Source organism: Ambystoma mexicanum, chromosome 3p (assembly GCF_040938575.1).
Source record: "Ambystoma mexicanum isolate Mex_15411 chromosome 3p, UKY_AmexF1_1, whole genome shotgun sequence".
Taxonomy (NCBI): Eukaryota; Metazoa; Chordata; class Amphibia; order Caudata; family Ambystomatidae; genus Ambystoma; species Ambystoma mexicanum.
Genome location: NC_090925.1, coordinates 1,003,116,290 through 1,003,133,142, shown reverse-complemented (window position 1 = coordinate 1,003,133,142; position 16,853 = coordinate 1,003,116,290). Strand labels below are relative to the sequence as shown.

Here is a 16,853-nt window from a genome sequence, read left to right as displayed (position 1 = left end):
GCCTTTAACCGTGGCCAATCCCGATCCTAATTTGTTGCACTCATAGCCTGGTGTTAGATGAAAATGTAAATATAAACCATGTCTAATTTTGACATGATGTTCTAGGGAAGCTTATACCGGCCAAAGCCTATTTGTGTCTCATTATTGCCAGGTTGGTTGCTAGTGACTCATTCAATGATAGGTCATTATGTGTAGTAGCAACACCCAAACTGAGTTTCAACCTCAACAACCATTTGGGATCAGCCCACGAAATCACCCCTTTCATCTCCCTGGGAAGGCTTACCAACTCCTCCAGCAGACAGGACATATCTCCATGGGATTAGCTGGGAACCAATGCTTCAAAGGCAAACCCTGTTAGGACTATGTAGAGCTAACACCAGACTGCTTATTATCAGAGACTCTGATTTAACCAGACATGAGAAGTGGCGCGGTAGAGTAGACCAGGAGAGTCATTTCGAGATTGAGAGGGATTGCACTATCTAGGGATTTCCTAGGCTCCCAAACTTCCTGCACCCCCTCTCCACTTCCTGCAGCCAAAGTACTCTGGGAATGCATTACACCTCGAACTTTGTTTGGGGACAGTCTGTTACAGGGGAGGGAGGATAGCTGAGGGGCAATACATTTGTCTTGGAAGAAAAATAAAGTGACACAACACAGTTTCAAATCCGATCCTACCCTTAGAAACCACTCGCTGGTATTAAGCGCGTTATAAATGAACACTGTAACAAAAAGAAAAATAATTACATTTCAAAGTCCTCTTTCAAAGAGGTGAAGACAAATACCTCCAATATAAGGGTAAGCCATTTACCTCAACCTTCTCGGAGGAACATATGGATAAGCTGAGACCATTGGTACCTAGGAATTTATCACTGGAGGTGACAGGCCTTGTAAATGCTCTCTAGAATTCTTGCTGGCTGGGAAGTGAAGATCAAAGGACCCACCTTGCCCCTGGAGACCTCAGAGAGGGTCCCTAGCAACCGAAATCAAGAATGTCACTCCCGGTCCTTTTGCATCAGCAAACCGCTTTAACACTGTCCAAGCTGCTGCGAGGGAATGGGCAGAGTAATTTTTACCTCAACGCTCGACCGCATCACCCATCTCCGAGTTTTGCACAGCGCTGATGCCAAAGCACTGCATCCAAGAACCACAGAGACTTCTGCTATTCCCATTGATACTGCCTGCATTGTTGCCAGATTCTTTGGGCCCCAAGCCATCACTGCTGATGCCATTTTCAGCTAGTTGAGCCCACTTACCACCAAAGGCAATTATTTGCTTCTCTGCATCCAAGGCAACCGAGTCTTCCAGCACTAGACTCCAGACTCAACATCAGCTGCCATTTCCCAACAAGTTCAACTCGCAAGCCATTGCCACTACAAATCTACACCAGATCGCTAGATCCGTTGGCACCACTCCCTGACTTGACACCGGCTCAGCACCCAAAGCAACCAGACTCCCGGGGTCAACGCTGAAAAGCCTGTGCAGCATGAATATAGATACTTATAGTGCTCTGTCTCCTAGGTCTGCTTTAAGGGGCCCCCGTGACATTTCAGACCCTACTTCTTAACGTTTTAAGACATTACCTTGAACTGGCACATTTGCTGCAGAAACGGTTTGCCCAGCTACCCCAGTTTTCAAACTCAGAGCCCAGATTATTCCAAAGTCTGCATCCTCAATGTTTTCCCTAACAGGTGTGGGTGTAGTTTTAGTTGAATTAAAGTATCCTATTTTTATTGAACCTTTATTGCGAATTCTTTTTTTTGTACCACAGTGCAGGAGTACTTCTTATTTGAACTGCTTCTGTGCTAGCTCACACCCCTCCTGGAGAGTATAGCCAGCCGGTGTCCCATGGTACTGTAAGGAGGCGAAGGAGATATACCTGTTGGGTTGTGCCTGTTTAACTTTTATGATTGGGATCATTTCTGGTTTAGTAGTAGGTTGCAGCTGTGAAGAAGTTTTGTTAACTTCTCATCCCTATACTTTTGCAGAGCAATAGTCATTTTCTCACACACTCCTCATGCGTTGAGTTTCCCACTTATAAGGCTACGGTAGTGCCTGTCTACCGACTTCGGGTGCGACAGATAACTTGAAAACAGGCAAGATGTACAGTCTTGATGACTGACTGCTTCTCTCTCTGGGCAGTTCTAAGTTGAGGAATGATAAGACTGAATTTCGTAAAAATTAAATATGTATATGGTATGTTGAATTGCTATGAGACTCTGGTGTGGTGAAACTGTTTCCTGTCCACCAGGCCTTAGCTGAAGGGGCTCCTCTTTTGAACTCTGAACCACATCTTCCAATACATGCATCACCAGTGCCAGACATTGCTCTCTGCTTCCTTTCAGACTCCAGAGAACGAGACACACTCATCCTCATGAGCATTACACCTCTGGATGCGAATTTGGCGATTGGATCCAGATTGATAAGGACTGGAATCTCTTAACCGGACTGATAGATAATGAAGGCAATTCAGTGGCGTATATGCTCAATAGCTGTGCCAGATATTCCAGTAGTCCCAAACAAAGGCATTCTTGGGCTTTTCAAGTCTCCAGCAAATAGGGCCTGGATTATTTTGCCCATGGACCGGGGAACTCGGCTGAGTCTGAACATTTTCCAGAGTTAGATGCAGCCCTGGTCACTTTTGAGGGACAGTAGAAGTTATCGCCTTAGTAAAAGGTGGCTAGGTAGTGGTGAAGAAAAGAGGGGTGTAAAAAGACAGGTTTTGCCAAACAGTACCTTGTTAAATCTAAGTGAAAACCTATCACTTGGGTAAAAGAAGATAAAGGTGCATGACTTTTTCCTGGACGCAGGCAAATAAAAAAAGAGCCATTTCATCGTTATTGACATAGAACGTTGGAATAAAGGTTTCATCACGTCTCACAGTGATATGGCACTAGATGTTTGAGTGTCCCATCGCCACCAATGGCCGTGTGGCATTTATTTCATGCAGGTGGGAAGGTCTCTGTTGCTGCACTTCAGAGACACTTTGTCTTTGAAGTGAGTAGACTCTTGTCTTTGATGGGATTGCTGAGGGGTTACTCAAGTCTAAAGAAGTTGTATTACAAATGTGTACCTGGTGATTTATTTACTCCCATAACTGAACTCTCCCAAGTCTGTCACTCTTCATGAAGTTCTTTTTTGAGTGTGTGTGTTTGTGCAAACACTCTCATGTTGCTCCTTCTTTTGTCCAGTACATTCCACAGGTGCAGGAAATTGATCTCAGCGACCAGTATGAGCTGCCATGTGAGTCCACATTCAGTGAGCCTGAATCCGTAACCAACGAGGTCTTGGACCTGCCACTGCCAAACTTCTTCCGCTCCCGGAGCCACAGCTACCTCCGAGCTATCCAGGCCGGCTGCTCCCAGGAGGATGATGTCACCTCCGTGCAGTCCATGTCACCACCTCTGGCCATCAACTTTAATCGGAACCACCAACCGAACATGGGTAAGTCCTAGACGGGCACAAAGCACAGTGGTGGCAGAGTTGCAAGACGTTTTGTCTCTAGTCCAATTATTTTGGTCTGTACAAAAGAAGCATTATCCAGAGCAGGATTTGCATATGGTCGGTCCACTCCTACACTATACATAGAGATGCACAAGACAGAACAGAATGTAGGTAGGCCAAAATGGCCTGATTCGGTATGAATATGTAGAGGGAGAGAGAGAGACTATACTAATTAGACCTAAGTATAACCTCTCTAGAGTACAATACATACATAGAGAATCATTATAGCTTAGGTCACTTTACAGAGCATGGCATTATAGAGAACATGGTATAGTGTAGACAAAACTAACCCTGTAAGTAAGAACTGTGCCTGGCACGTTGCTTCAGGGATCCATATAAATAAGGCCAGTACAGAAAGCAGCCCTTGGTCAGGGCATGTTCCATCTCAGACCAGTATACTTAGGGGCTGGGGGCGATGCAGGGCTAATACAGGGCCAGGTCTGACAGAGTCCTTTAAACATTGGACCCATCATACAGAGCAGGCCATGCATAGGACCATCTGGGAAGGAGGTCAGTGTGCATAAGGGGTAGCATAAACAGTATTGCGGCAGGACCAGCTTTGACGGATGTCCCTATACAAAGGATAGAGAGCAGATGTTGCATAGGACCAACGCTGAAGGAAGTCAGTGTACATGAGGGATATCATAGAGCAGTATTTGGAGTGTTCTTAAGGGATAGCATAGAGCAGTATTTGGACAGGAACAGCTGTGACATTTGCTACTATACAGAGCAGGCATCGCATGCAGATGTCACTATACAGAGCATGCCTTACATTAGACCACCTCTGAAGATCCAGCTATGAAGGATATCAGTGTACTTAAGGGATAGCATAGAGCAGTATTTGGACAGGAACAGCTGTGACATTTGCTACTATACAGAGCAGGCATTGCATGCATATGCCGCTATACAGAGAAGGCCTTGCATTAGACACCTCTGAAGGTCCAGCTCAGAAAGATGTCAGTGTAAATAAGGGTGAGCATACAGAGCAGATTTTGGCCAAGACCAAATGTGAAGGATGTCACTATAAGGAGCATACCGAGCAGGCCTTGCATATAGTTGTCACTATATATAGCATGCAGAGCTGAACCTGCATAGGACCAGCTCTTAAAGACCAGCTTTGAAGGGGGTCAGTGTAAATAAAGGGTAGCATACTGGGCAGAATCTGAGAAGGACCAGCTCTGACAGATGCCACTATAAGAAAGCATAGGGAGCAGGCCTTGAATACAGATGCCATTTTGACAGTACCAGCTGCGACGGATGATACAGATGTCACTATACAGAACATATATACCTACACCGAGTAAGACTTTTCATGAGGCGAGCATGGGTGTGTTGAGAGGTTAAACTGTGCAAGCGACCTGTGGCCTTCGTGCTTAGAAGTATGTTACCCAGATAAAACTTAAGTTACAGATTGCCCTTTGTGAGCTCAGTTTGGAGACTATAAATACATTTAGGGGTACATTTTGTGTACATGGGGTGCTATTGGAGTGCGTTACACAGTCCATCACTTGTGGAGGGTCTGCTCTGTCCTCTGTCGGTACCCATCATGTTTTTTGTGTCTGGTGTCTCTGAGTTTTGGTCATGTTTGTCATAAAGATAAGGACGTTTCGAGGAACCATCTGACGCCATCCAACATGTTGCTTCAAAACCACTGAGAAATGTGTAAATGCATTCCACCTCTGACATGTCCTTCAAGACGAAGGTCCTTTGAGTCTGGCTTCGAGGTCCCAAGATGGCTTCTGGAGGCCCTCTGGTAAGCCCAGGTGTTGTAACATTTGGTAGAGGTGCATCAGCACTTCCGGAGCTCTGCTCTGATCTCTATCTCAGGGTAGGGCTCCTATTACCCACTGGCTGCAGTGTTGCCCTCCATCACGCCTTTGTTGTATCAGAGTACAAACAGGCTAGGAAAACGGTAGAGCAGGATACAAAAGAGAAATCGATGAACAAACCAAGGTTACTTAGATACATTACACCTTTTGTAATTTGGGTACACGTGTTTGTTAACCATATTGTATACAAGTAGGGAACAGGGACATAAGGAGGACGTTAGAGGGCAAGATCTATTTCTTCACCCTGGTTTTGCTTTGCCGACTGATGCTGAAATACGGATAAGGAAGAGTATAAGATGGAAGGTGATGCATAGGATTCCCCGTCAGCCTTTGCCCTCTTTAATGTTGGAGGCTCCCATCTGAAACTCTAGAGAAGGGTGAAGAAGGACAGCCACTGCTGAGTACAGCCAGTGGAGCTTCCCATTGTGGTGGCTGGAGGAGATGCTACAGTGTTACGGTCCACCACTGGACAGTTTGGAGATGGCTAGCAGCATTCTTTTCCACTCTACCATTACACATCCCACAAAGGTGCACTCTGCAGTCACTGGCCACACTTGGGCTTGATCTGTCTTCAGATACTTGCGTTCATGCAGCGTGACCCATTTTAAAATAAATAACGCTAACACCTTCCTACGCGAGCCAGCTCCATGTTCACGTGAAGTTGAATTGTTCGGGTTTGTGTTCAGCGACTTCCTTTTGTCATTTATTAGGGATCACAGATTTGTGCCTGCTACTTTAGGCATGGAATGGTTGTTAAGTGATATATCCATGTCAATGTATTTATGTAAATATTGGGCCTTATATAATGTGATGCTAGCTGCGGATAAACACTGTCCAACAAGGGGGTACCCTAGTAGGATGAAATAAGAAGATCAAGAGTTCGAGTCGGAAGGATATGAAGAGAGGGGATGCAGAGGTTATGGGCGGAAAGACTGGTCCACTCCTGGTTGCAGTGGTTCCACAGTATTGTGGTGTAAGCTATATTTCTGGTAGTTTGCAACTCTCAGGCCAGACTACACTTTTATATCCTATGTATGATGCAGGGTGTTCTATATTGCCCCACGTACGCCAATTGGAGTAGACCTAAACCCATCCCTTCTGTAGAGTGGGCATCTGGCTCGTTTTGACTGCATGGGGAATTTAGTCTGTCTTCTGAACCCTTCTGATCCCTTTGGACCTGTCAACCATGGTTGGGCAGGGTGGCGGAAATCCCCATTTTTGGTGTGCTTCCGGGATCTGTAACATGTGTCACTCCAGATGTTTTGCACTACAACCCCAACGATCCCACACCATTTACTGTGGTAGCTAGAGATGATAGGAGTTGTTGTCGAAAACAACCATAGTCTCGAAGGTTGCAGACGGTTTCCCCTGTCTAATAATATTCCATTGTCTGTGGCCTTGATTTGTACTTTCATTCAATGCACATTCGTTGGAATTTTCAGTTGATAAAACCCAAATGGGTCTTCACATCGTTCTGTGTGATCCTTGTTTTGACCTGGCCCCCTCTCTCAACGGCCCCAGCTTTTCGTGGCAGATGCACACCTGATCTTGTGTTTTTGTATTTTTCTCCAGGGCTCCTTGCATATAGTCCTATTTTATTGGGAAGGTGGATAGGTGGATAGGTCATTTCTTCTATTGAAGATTGATAACTTTCAGATCGTTTCTTTTATGACATTGACGTGTTCGGGACCTCCTCCATGATTTCTAGTAGCAGGCTTTTGATTTTCTGTAGGCTTTCTTCTAATATTGATGTAAATCGAATGATATCCAAAATCCAAACAATATTAGGTCTGCCTCAGTTGTAGTTCAATTATTAAACCTAGAAGCAATTGTTAATTAATAACTCAAAAGTTCTATTCCAGAGAAATATCTTATCCTTTATCATCATTATTTACTACCTATTCAAAAGGTTCCTTCCTCAGCATTGTATATGACCCCCTTTCAACATTAAGGGACACAGCCACTTTACCTGTCATTTGCACACATATACACATATGAAATAATCAAAAGATATTGCACAGTTTATCAAACAGAAAAGCACTGGCTACAATGATACCCAATCATCTTTGGAGTACAGAGTTTGGAAGAACATGAGGATGCATACTATTATACGTTACTCTCAATCTCACCCGCCACAGGGTACATTTAGCTATCTTTTTCCTTTAGCCTCACACGCATACTGCTAAAATCCAACTAAGTCCAATAAGAACATGTTGACCCTGTTTCCACCCATAATGTAGATACGGGTATTATCTCTTTCTCGTGCCGGGCCTTCATCACGAAAAAAGAGAAAACTGTTTTGAAAACCAATGCATAAATAATATCAATCCTGACCGGTCCTATACTGTGTGCCTGTACACATTCTTGCAGGAATGATGCAAATAGATATTTTCTTGCCTTGAACTTTATGATCATCAAAGACTCAGAAAACTAGGAGTGAGTGCTGCATATTTGGCGAAGACACTTCGAATTGGTGTATATTTCTAAAATTATTTAGTATCATTTGGTTGATCAAACATTTGTTTTAATGAACTTTCCAAGGCTTTTCTCTTGTGCTTTTTTCATAAGTCATTCCTGTTCTCCAGATTGGTAGCAAGTCATTCAAATAACTCAACACCAAATGGATAAAACAAACTGCGAAAAACCAAGAAACATATAGCAAGGGGAGCCAATTATGATGGGTGATTTAATTGTGATGAATCTGGACAATTTGTCCCTTTTCCCAAGAGGGGGTGCAACGCTCCTTGAGGATAGGTAGGTGAGCCCACTATGCAGAACCCTCCCTAGGTGTCTGGGCAAGTGCGACCTCACTGGAAGTGACTCCCCTCTTGGGGACAAGGACTCAACTCCCAGTCGAAACCACCCTGTCTGCATATGTGTTTGTTGGAAAGATTGTGTCAGTCCCTGTTACAACCATAATTAACAAAGATCCTTATTTGACTCATTTGGCTTGAGGTAATGCTGAACCTCGCATGAAGGCCATGATCAATGAAGATGGACTTAATTCCTTTTGCACAAATGACGTGTTTAGAGAGAGAGCAGTCTGTGATTGGAGGAGAGTCTCCTACGGAGGGAGGAGAGCAACTGCTACGCAGACGCAAGCCTCTATAGCAACATGTTGGACGACAGGTGGTTTGACCGATCTAAAGGATGCTGTCAGGGAGCGAGACACAACGGGAAGACAACCATCCTATGTGGTAGCACAGAGCAGTGGTGGGCCTGCCGTCCATCAACCAACGCCGAGATCAGAGACTGGAGAGGAGCCCGGGTCCCTGAGTTCCGCCCGGCAAGCGTCTTCTCCGCCGAAAGCAGTACTGAAGGGAACACAGACACTATTGATTTGTGGACACAAGTGTGTCCCATAACGATTGGTTTCACGGAGTACCGAAAACAGACAGATGTACATTAAACGGAGTGCAAGAGAAACCAACACTGTATCTCACAGCTGGAATAGCCGCCAAAAGTAAGAAAAAGTAAGAAAAGCTAATGGGCACAAAGCCGACTAAAACAGAGTGAAAGAGGTACGAACATTGTATGCCAATGATGGAATATCCAACCAGGCTATTAAAGATGGACAGACACAGAAAAAGGGGGAAACAGGGTGAATGCTCTGCAGCGAGGCTGGCAAAGTGCATGAGGCCACAGGAATCTGCAAAATACCCGAGCGAGCAGACGCCCTAAGTTAAATATTGTAATTGTGAAAGAAAGACCTCTCCCAGAGAACCACAGGACTCTGGGGAGTCCCAGTGCCATGACGGTGGTAGACAGAGAGTATCTGTCAACTAATCCTGAAGGGATTTGGACATTTGAAAAAAAAAACTGATAAAAATACAAAAAGAAATATGTTTTTTATCAAAAAGTAGAGTGAACCCCATACAGAAGATATTTATAAGTTCTACCAAGAGACTATCTGAAGATATGACTTGGTATGATATGGTATGATATGGCATTTATAACGCACCTGTACAAAAGTGTTTCTAGACACGACAAGACAAGGAGGGGGAGAAAAAAAAGGGAGCACAAAACAACAATCTTACTAGGCCTTGTATCATTCAGATCAAACAAGTGCAGGGAAGGGGGTCAGGGGAGAAGTGCAGAGGGTGGGGAGAGGATGGAAAAGTGCGGGACAAAGGAGAAACAAGAGTGCAGCCAACGAGTGGCAAGTGCGGGTACTAGTAAGTGCAGCCAATGGGTGGCGAGTTAGTGCAAGAGAGGGGGCTGTAGGGTTACAGATACAGACCACATGTACAGGGGAGCCAAGAGGCAGTGCAGGATTTCAGCTGGACAGGCCGGGACCTCAGCCCAAATTGACAGGGTGACCAGTGCAGGTGATCAGTAAGGGAGAGGAACAGAGAATGCAGAAGCAAAGAGAAAGGTCTTGAGTTGCGTCCAGAACCGGTGATGGTTCTGCTCAAGTTTCAGAGAGGCTGTTCCAGAGGGAGACCCCAGCCGAAGAAAGAGGTCTGCCCCCAACTCTTTGCGTGGAAAAGCGACTGACCCTCAGAGAGTTGGAGGTGGTGGAGCGAAGAGCTCGAGAAGGAAGATATTTAGGAAGAGAGAGATGGAGGTAGTGTGGTACCAGACCCCAGAAAGCCCTGTGGACAATGCAAAGGGTCTTGAACTCGATCCTTGCTGCTACTCAGAGCCAGTGAAGGGGTTTAAGAGCTGGAGAGATACGATCGCTGGGCTTGAGGCCAAGGACAAGTCTCGCAGTCCTGTCCTGGATGAGTTGAAGAGGACGGAGAGTACAGGCAGGAAGATTTAGAAAGAGGCTGTTAGAGTAGTCCAGCCTATAGAGGACCAGAGCTCTGGAGACAGTGAGCTTCAGAGGGAAAGTCAAAAGGCAAGAATACCTGTGAGGAGGTGCAGCTGGTAGTTTGGCTTCTTAGGGACGTCAGAGATGAGAGGAGAGAAAGGGGGTGTGGAGTCGAAGATGACCCTGAGGTTCTTAGCCTCACAGGTAGGAGCAGGAAGAGGGCCCAGGGTGTCATAAATCTCCCCCCGTCTCACCTGTGATCGGGATCTCCCTTGTTCGGCCGCAGGACTCTTCCTGTGGGTGGTTCGGGTCTTGAATAGGCTCACCCGAGCTTCGTCAGGTTGCAGAGCGCGTTCAGAGTTCCAGGAAGTTCGTTGTTCCAGGGTGTCCAGGATTAGCGATAAACAAGCAATGTAGGGGGGAAGTCCAGGAACAGGAAAAAAGGCAAGGAAGGAAGTATGAGGATCAAGGAAGCAAATGTAGAGAGCAAACACACGTCGGGTCACTATCGAAGATAGCGTTGAGACGCGCGGACCCGCAGGGGCATGACCAATTTATAGTACGTGCTACGACGTGAAAGCTAGTGCGTAGCACGGAGCTTGGACGGCCATGTTGGGAGGAACAAGGAGTACAAGCCCTTCGTGACAATGACCATGAGGTCCAGAAAGGGCAATTTCGCCGGGTCATGACATCATGCCCCCTCCGAAGACTGGTTCCTCCAGGCTTGCCTGGGTGAATAAGATGGAATCTTCTGAGCAAACAAGGGGTCTTTAAATTAGAAACTGGTTCCCATGTTCTCTCGCTAGGGGGTAGCCTTTCCACTCGACCAGATATTGTAATCGACCCCTTCTATACCTGGAATCACATATCCTGGACACCTCATATTCAAACTGGTCGTCCACAACAACAGGTGTGGGTTTGAAGGGTTTTCGAGTAGAACTAATGTAGGGTTTCAACAGGGAAGTATGGAAGACTGGATGTATCTTCTTCCAGGAATCCGGGAGCTTAAGTCGGAAGGAGACAGGATTGATGATCTCCTTTATAGAAAATGGACCATAATAGCGAGGAGCCAATTTGTTTGGTCGTAGATGTCGAGGTAACAGTTTCGAGGCTAGCCAGACTTGATCGCCAACTGAATAGGAAGGTGATGGTCTTCTCTTAGAGTCCGCATATCTTTTGGTTCGAGTCTGGGCCTGTTCTAACTGATCCTTGGCCTCTCTTTGTAAGTCGATCAGCGTCTGAATCCAAGAGTCAAGGGTAGGTACCGGAGCAGATTCTGGAAGAACTGATGGTAAAACAGAGGGATGATAACCTTGACTGCAATAGAAAGGGCTGATCTTGAGAGCTGAATGATCTGAGTTATTGTAGGAGAATTCGGCTAAAGGTATAAGGAGAGACCAATCGTCTTGAACCTTGGTGGCAAAACAACGAAGATATTGTTCCAGGGTTTGATTTACTCGTTCCGTTGCCCCATTGGTTTGTGGATGATAGCCTGAAGAAAGGGCCCGTTGGATTCCTAGAACACGACAGAGATGTTTCCAGAATTGTGAAATATATTCAGGTCCCCGATCCGAAATAATCTTGGAAGGGAGGCCATGAAGACGAAAAATATGTTCCAGGAAAATTCCAGCAAGTTCTGAGGAAGATGGTAGTTTATACAATGGTGTAAAATGAGCTAGATGAGTGAACAAGTCAATGGTTACCATGATGGTTGTATATCCTCGGGAAGGTGGTAATTCAACAATGAAGTCAGTGGCAATAACTTCCCAGGGTCTGGTTGGCAACGTAGGTTGTAGAAGCAGACCCACCGGCCTCTGATTATCGTATTTGTTCTGACTACAAATTGCACAGGTCTTGATGTATTGAACTACACTGGACTTCATCCCTGGCCACCAGAACTGTCTTTGTATAAGACGGAAGGTGTTGGTTACCCCTCGATGGCCGGAGTGAAGAGTATCATGGCATAGATTCATTACCTTCTGTTGAAGTTCTTTTGTCGGAATGACCACTGAATTGTTCTTGAATAAATATCCTTCCTTGATTGTCAAACGCCAGGGATTTTTCTCGGATATGTCCTTCCAGAGTTCAGATGATTGAGTCTGTACTCTGATTTCTTCCAGGAGATTGATCGCTTGAGCTACAAAGATTGTAGGTGGAAACATTTTAGGATAGATCTTATCCTCCAAGGGAACGTAGTCGGCACGCCAAGAAAGGGCATCGGCAATCATGTTTTTTGCGGTCCAGGAACATGTGAGATTTGAAATTGATATTGAGCAAAGAAGTAGGCCCATCGAGCTTGTCTACTGTTCCTGCACTCCATGGATTGTAGGACCTGAAGATTTCGATGATCAGTACAGACTTGAACTGGATATTTAGCACCCAGGAGTAGATGTCTCCATTCAGTGAAGGCATGACGAATGGCCAATAACTCCTTCTCCAGAACTGAGTAGTGAGTCTCACTGGTAGTCAGGGTCTGTGAAAGGTAAGCAATGGGATGTTCCAACTTATCATCGGATTCTTGTTTTAAAACTGCTCCTATGGCGTAATTGGAGGCATCTGTTTCCACTAGAAAAGGACGATTTATGTCAGGTTGGGCCAGGATGGGGGCCTGAGTGAATTCTTTTTTCAAGCGTTGGAATACCTTGTCTTGTGGTTTAGACCAGTTGAATGGAACGTCTTTCTTCAGGAGATAACAATGGGTTGAACAATCTCGGAAAAGGTGGGAATGAATTTCCGGTAGAAGTTGGCAAGCCCCAGGAAGGACTGTATTTGCTTTACAGATGTTGGGATGGGCCAAGCCAGTATGGCCTTCACCTTTGAAGGATCCATACTAATTCCTTCTGAACTAAGGACAAACCCCAGATAGTGAACTGATGTAGCATGAAACAAACATTTTTCTGGTTTGGCTAAGAGTTGATTTTCACTGAGACGTTGAAGTACTGCCTTTACATGTTCTTCATGTTTCAAGGAATCCTTCGAGAAGATCAATATGTCATCCAGGTAGACGATAACATTGAGAAATAACATGTCAGAGAACACCCTATCCATAAAACGCTGGAAGACTGCGGGAGCATTAGTCAGACCAAAGGGCATGACTAGGTATTCAAAGTGACCAAAGGGTGTTCTAAAGGCTGTTTTCCATTCGTCTCCTTCCCGGATACGGATCAAATGGTAAGCACCTCAGAGATCCAGTTTCGTGAATATCACTGCACCTCTCACAGCTTCAAGGATATCCGAGATCAGGGGTAGTGGGTATCTGTCTTTCAGGGTGTGTTGATTTAGGCCCCGATAGTCCAGGCAAGGTCTGAGCTCTTTGGTATCCTTTTTAGGAACGAAGAACAATGAAGCACCAGCTGGTGATTTTGAAGGTCTTATGGTGCCATTCTCAAGATTAGTGTCTAGGTATTCCCGGAGGGCTCTCTTTTCTGGTTCTGAAAGGATAAACATCCTGCCAAAGGGAATCACTGCTGAGGGTTCAGTATCTATGGCACAGTCTTCGGGTCTATTTGGAGGTAAGGCTTGAACGATGGCAGTAGAGAATACATCAGCATACCCTTGATAGATCTCTGGAACTTGTACAATATTGGAAACCATGAGTGGTGTCTCTGGACACCTTGGTGGACTTTTAGGGGCTGTGACTGAGGTATCCAGGTTTAAACAATACAGTTCATACAGAACTCCGAGCCCAGCAATAAGGATCCGGCCGTCCAGTTGATATATGGATTGTGCCTTTGCAACCAGGGCATGCCCAAAACCAAGGGGTAATGGGCTGATTTTATAATGTCAAACACAATTCTTTCTTGATGATGATTTATGGAAAGATGGATCTCCCTTGTTTGCAGACTTATGGGTCCTGAGGAAAGAGGTCTTCCGTCAATCGCTTCCACTGGCTGTGAAAAACTTCTTGCTTCATACGGAATGTTATGACTTCTGACCCAATCTTGATCAATGAAGACTCCCATTGCTCCGCAATCCACCAAGGCCAGTATGGGGTAGACCTTGTCCTTAGATGGCGATAAAAGGCCTGTAATATCACCAATTTGTTTTGTCCAGGAGAGTTCAAGGATGGAATTGATGTGGAGCAAACATCGCTCTCCCGAAACCTTGCTCCATTTAGGATCGGGAGCTGGCGTTTCCCGAGCGTCGGGGAGGAGCCAGAGGACATTCTTTAACTAGGTGTTTATCCGAGGCACAATACATGCATAAGCCTGTGTGTATTCTTCTTAACCTTTCCTGCGGGAAAATTGGTCGACGAAAGGCTCCAAGTTGCATGGGTTCAGAATCAGTGCTCGGACTCTTGGCAGATTCTGTCCTTGTAGTATTCTCTAGGGAGTATCTTTGAATTGATACTTTATTATTTTTCTTTTCGGCCTTTCTTTCTTGGATTCTAAAGTCTATTTGCATAGACAAGTCCAGGAGGGCCTGGAATGAACTAGGACGTGCCACCCTGGCTAGCTCGTCCTTAATCTCTTCATTTAGACCTCTTCGAAACAAAGTAATACTGGCTTGCAGGGGCCAGTCTGCCTCTTTGGCTAGCTGTTTGAATTTGGTAACATAGGTCAACATGTCTTGGGATCCTTGTTGGAAGTCAAGTAGCTTTTCTTGAGCACTGTGAACCAGCTCTGGTCATTCGAACATGGTCTTGAGTTCCGCGATGAACCCTTCATAATCATCCAGGAGAGCATCCCCTGAATTGAGTAATGGAGTGGCCCATGAAAGGGCATTACCGGAAAGATGCGATATTATGAAGCCCACCAAAATGTACCAAACAAGAATCCAGGAATCCACGTAAGGTCTTTATTGAACCGTCGTATTTATCAACCACTCCTCCCAATAATACGCTGTCCTTGTTCACGGAGTCGCGTGACAAGACGAGCTGTCTTAGCGCCGCATTCTCGGCTTTTATATTCTGCATCTCTGTGGAAAGTTCTTGCATTCCGCGCATCAGTTCCTGAATAGCATTCTCCATGGTAGAATCCGTATTGATCGTTTGGCGTCTCAAACTGTCATAAATCTCCCCCCGTCTCACCTGTGATCGGGATCTCCCTTGTTCGGCCGCAGGACTCTTCCTGTGGGTGGTTCGGGTCTTGAATAGGCTCGCCCGAGCCTCGTCAGGTTGCAGAGCGCGTTCAGAGTTCCGAGAAGTTCGTGGTTCCAGGGTGTCCAGGATTAGCGATAAACAAGCAATGTAGGGGGGGGGAGTCCAGGAACAGGAAAAAAGGCAAGGAAGTAAGTATGAGGATCAAGGAAGCAAATGTAGAGAGCAAACACACGTCGGGTCACTATCGAAGATAGCGATGAGACGTGCAGACCCGCAGGGGCGTGACCAATTTATAGTACGTGCTACGACGTGAAAGCTAGTGCGTAGCACGGTGCTTGGTACGGCCATGTTGGGAGGAACAAGGAGTACAAGCCCTTCGTGACAATGACCATGAGGTCCAGAAAGGGCAATTTCGCCGGGTCATGACACAGGGTGGGTGGACAGACGGCTAGAGGAAAGGAGGGAGCTGGTGTTCCGATGAGGAGGACCTCAGTCTTACTGGCATTAAGGCAGAGATCATTGGCAGCACACCACTCCTGAATTGCAGAAAGACAGTCAGAAATGAGAGAAGGAGTAGAGGTGGCCGAGGGGAGCCTGAAGGAGAGCGGAGTGTCATCCACATAACACCGAAAGTTGGAGCAGAGGGCAGCTATGTGGTGGGCAAGAGGTGCAAGGTATGGATTTACCAGCCATGGAAAAAGATTAGACCCCTGGGGAACACCACAGGTAGAGAGAGAGATAGAAGAGAGGAAGGACCCCAGTTGGACCTAGGAGGGTCGATCAGTGAGAAAGGAGGTCAGCCAGGTCAGAGCCTGATCGGTAATACCCAGGTTATCACAGAGCCGGTTGAGCAGGATGGCATGGTTAACCATATTGAAAGCAAAGGAAAGATCGAGGAGAATGAGGACAGGGGGAAGGTTGGAGTCGAGGTTTGAGAACAGGTCATCACGGATGTTCAGGAGAGCGGTTTCCATGCATCTGGCCGCTCAGAAGCCAGACTCATGGTCATGGAGACAACCAACAGATTCAGTTTGAAGGCTAAGCTGGAAGATGGCCAGCTTTTCAAGGAGTTTGCCCAGGAAAGGAATAATGGAGATTGGGCAATAATTGGCAGGGCAAGAGGGATCAGCCGAAGGTTTCTTAAGAAGGGGGTGCACAAGGGAGTGCTTTGGACGGAAGGGCAAGGGGAAGTGGCGAAAGAGTGATTGCAGAAATCAGCCATGGCTGGAGCGAGGGTGTCAATGTGGTCCTTGATAGTTTTGGAAGAAAAACCTGTTTTGACAAGACTTTCATAGATCAGATTTGTCTAGAAACCTCATCAGGGGTGAACAAAGGAAAGGAGGAGAAGGGAGGAGGAGAGGCGGCCTCAGGAGGGCCAGGAAAGGAGGAGGAGAATGTAGAGGAGGAGAGGCTGCGAAGGATGTCCTGGGTTTTAGTGATAAAACGAAAAGCCAGGACTGTGCAGAGGGCCTGGGAGGGGATGGGAGAATTTGAGACTGCAGCTGGATTGGCCAGCTCCTTGCAGATTTTAAAGAGTGTGGCTGAGTTGTTAGATGCTGCAAAGATGCGGGCTTGGATACAGGCTCTCTTCTTAGCAAGGACAGGGAGTCTGTATTGTCTTTGGAGAAGGCGGCAAGCCAGTTCGTCAGAGAGTATACTGTTGTCCTCCACTTCCTCGCAGCCACCCTACACTTGCATTTTAGGGTGACACGGTCTGAGTTGTACC

At 46.1% G+C, this 16,853-nt stretch overlaps 1 protein-coding gene across 2 annotated transcripts in view; it reads left to right on the top strand.

The window, feature by feature from the left end:
* Positions 1-16,853, top strand: part of DLGAP4 (DLG associated protein 4) — a 1,951,934-nt gene that overhangs the window by 1,539,598 nt on the left and 395,483 nt on the right. For both annotated transcript variants that reach the window (XM_069652304.1, XM_069652305.1), the window contains one exon: positions 3,189-3,441. In XM_069652304.1, coding sequence (XP_069508405.1) covers positions 3,189-3,441 — 253 coding nt within the window. The remainder of the gene's footprint in view (positions 1-3,188; positions 3,442-16,853) is intronic.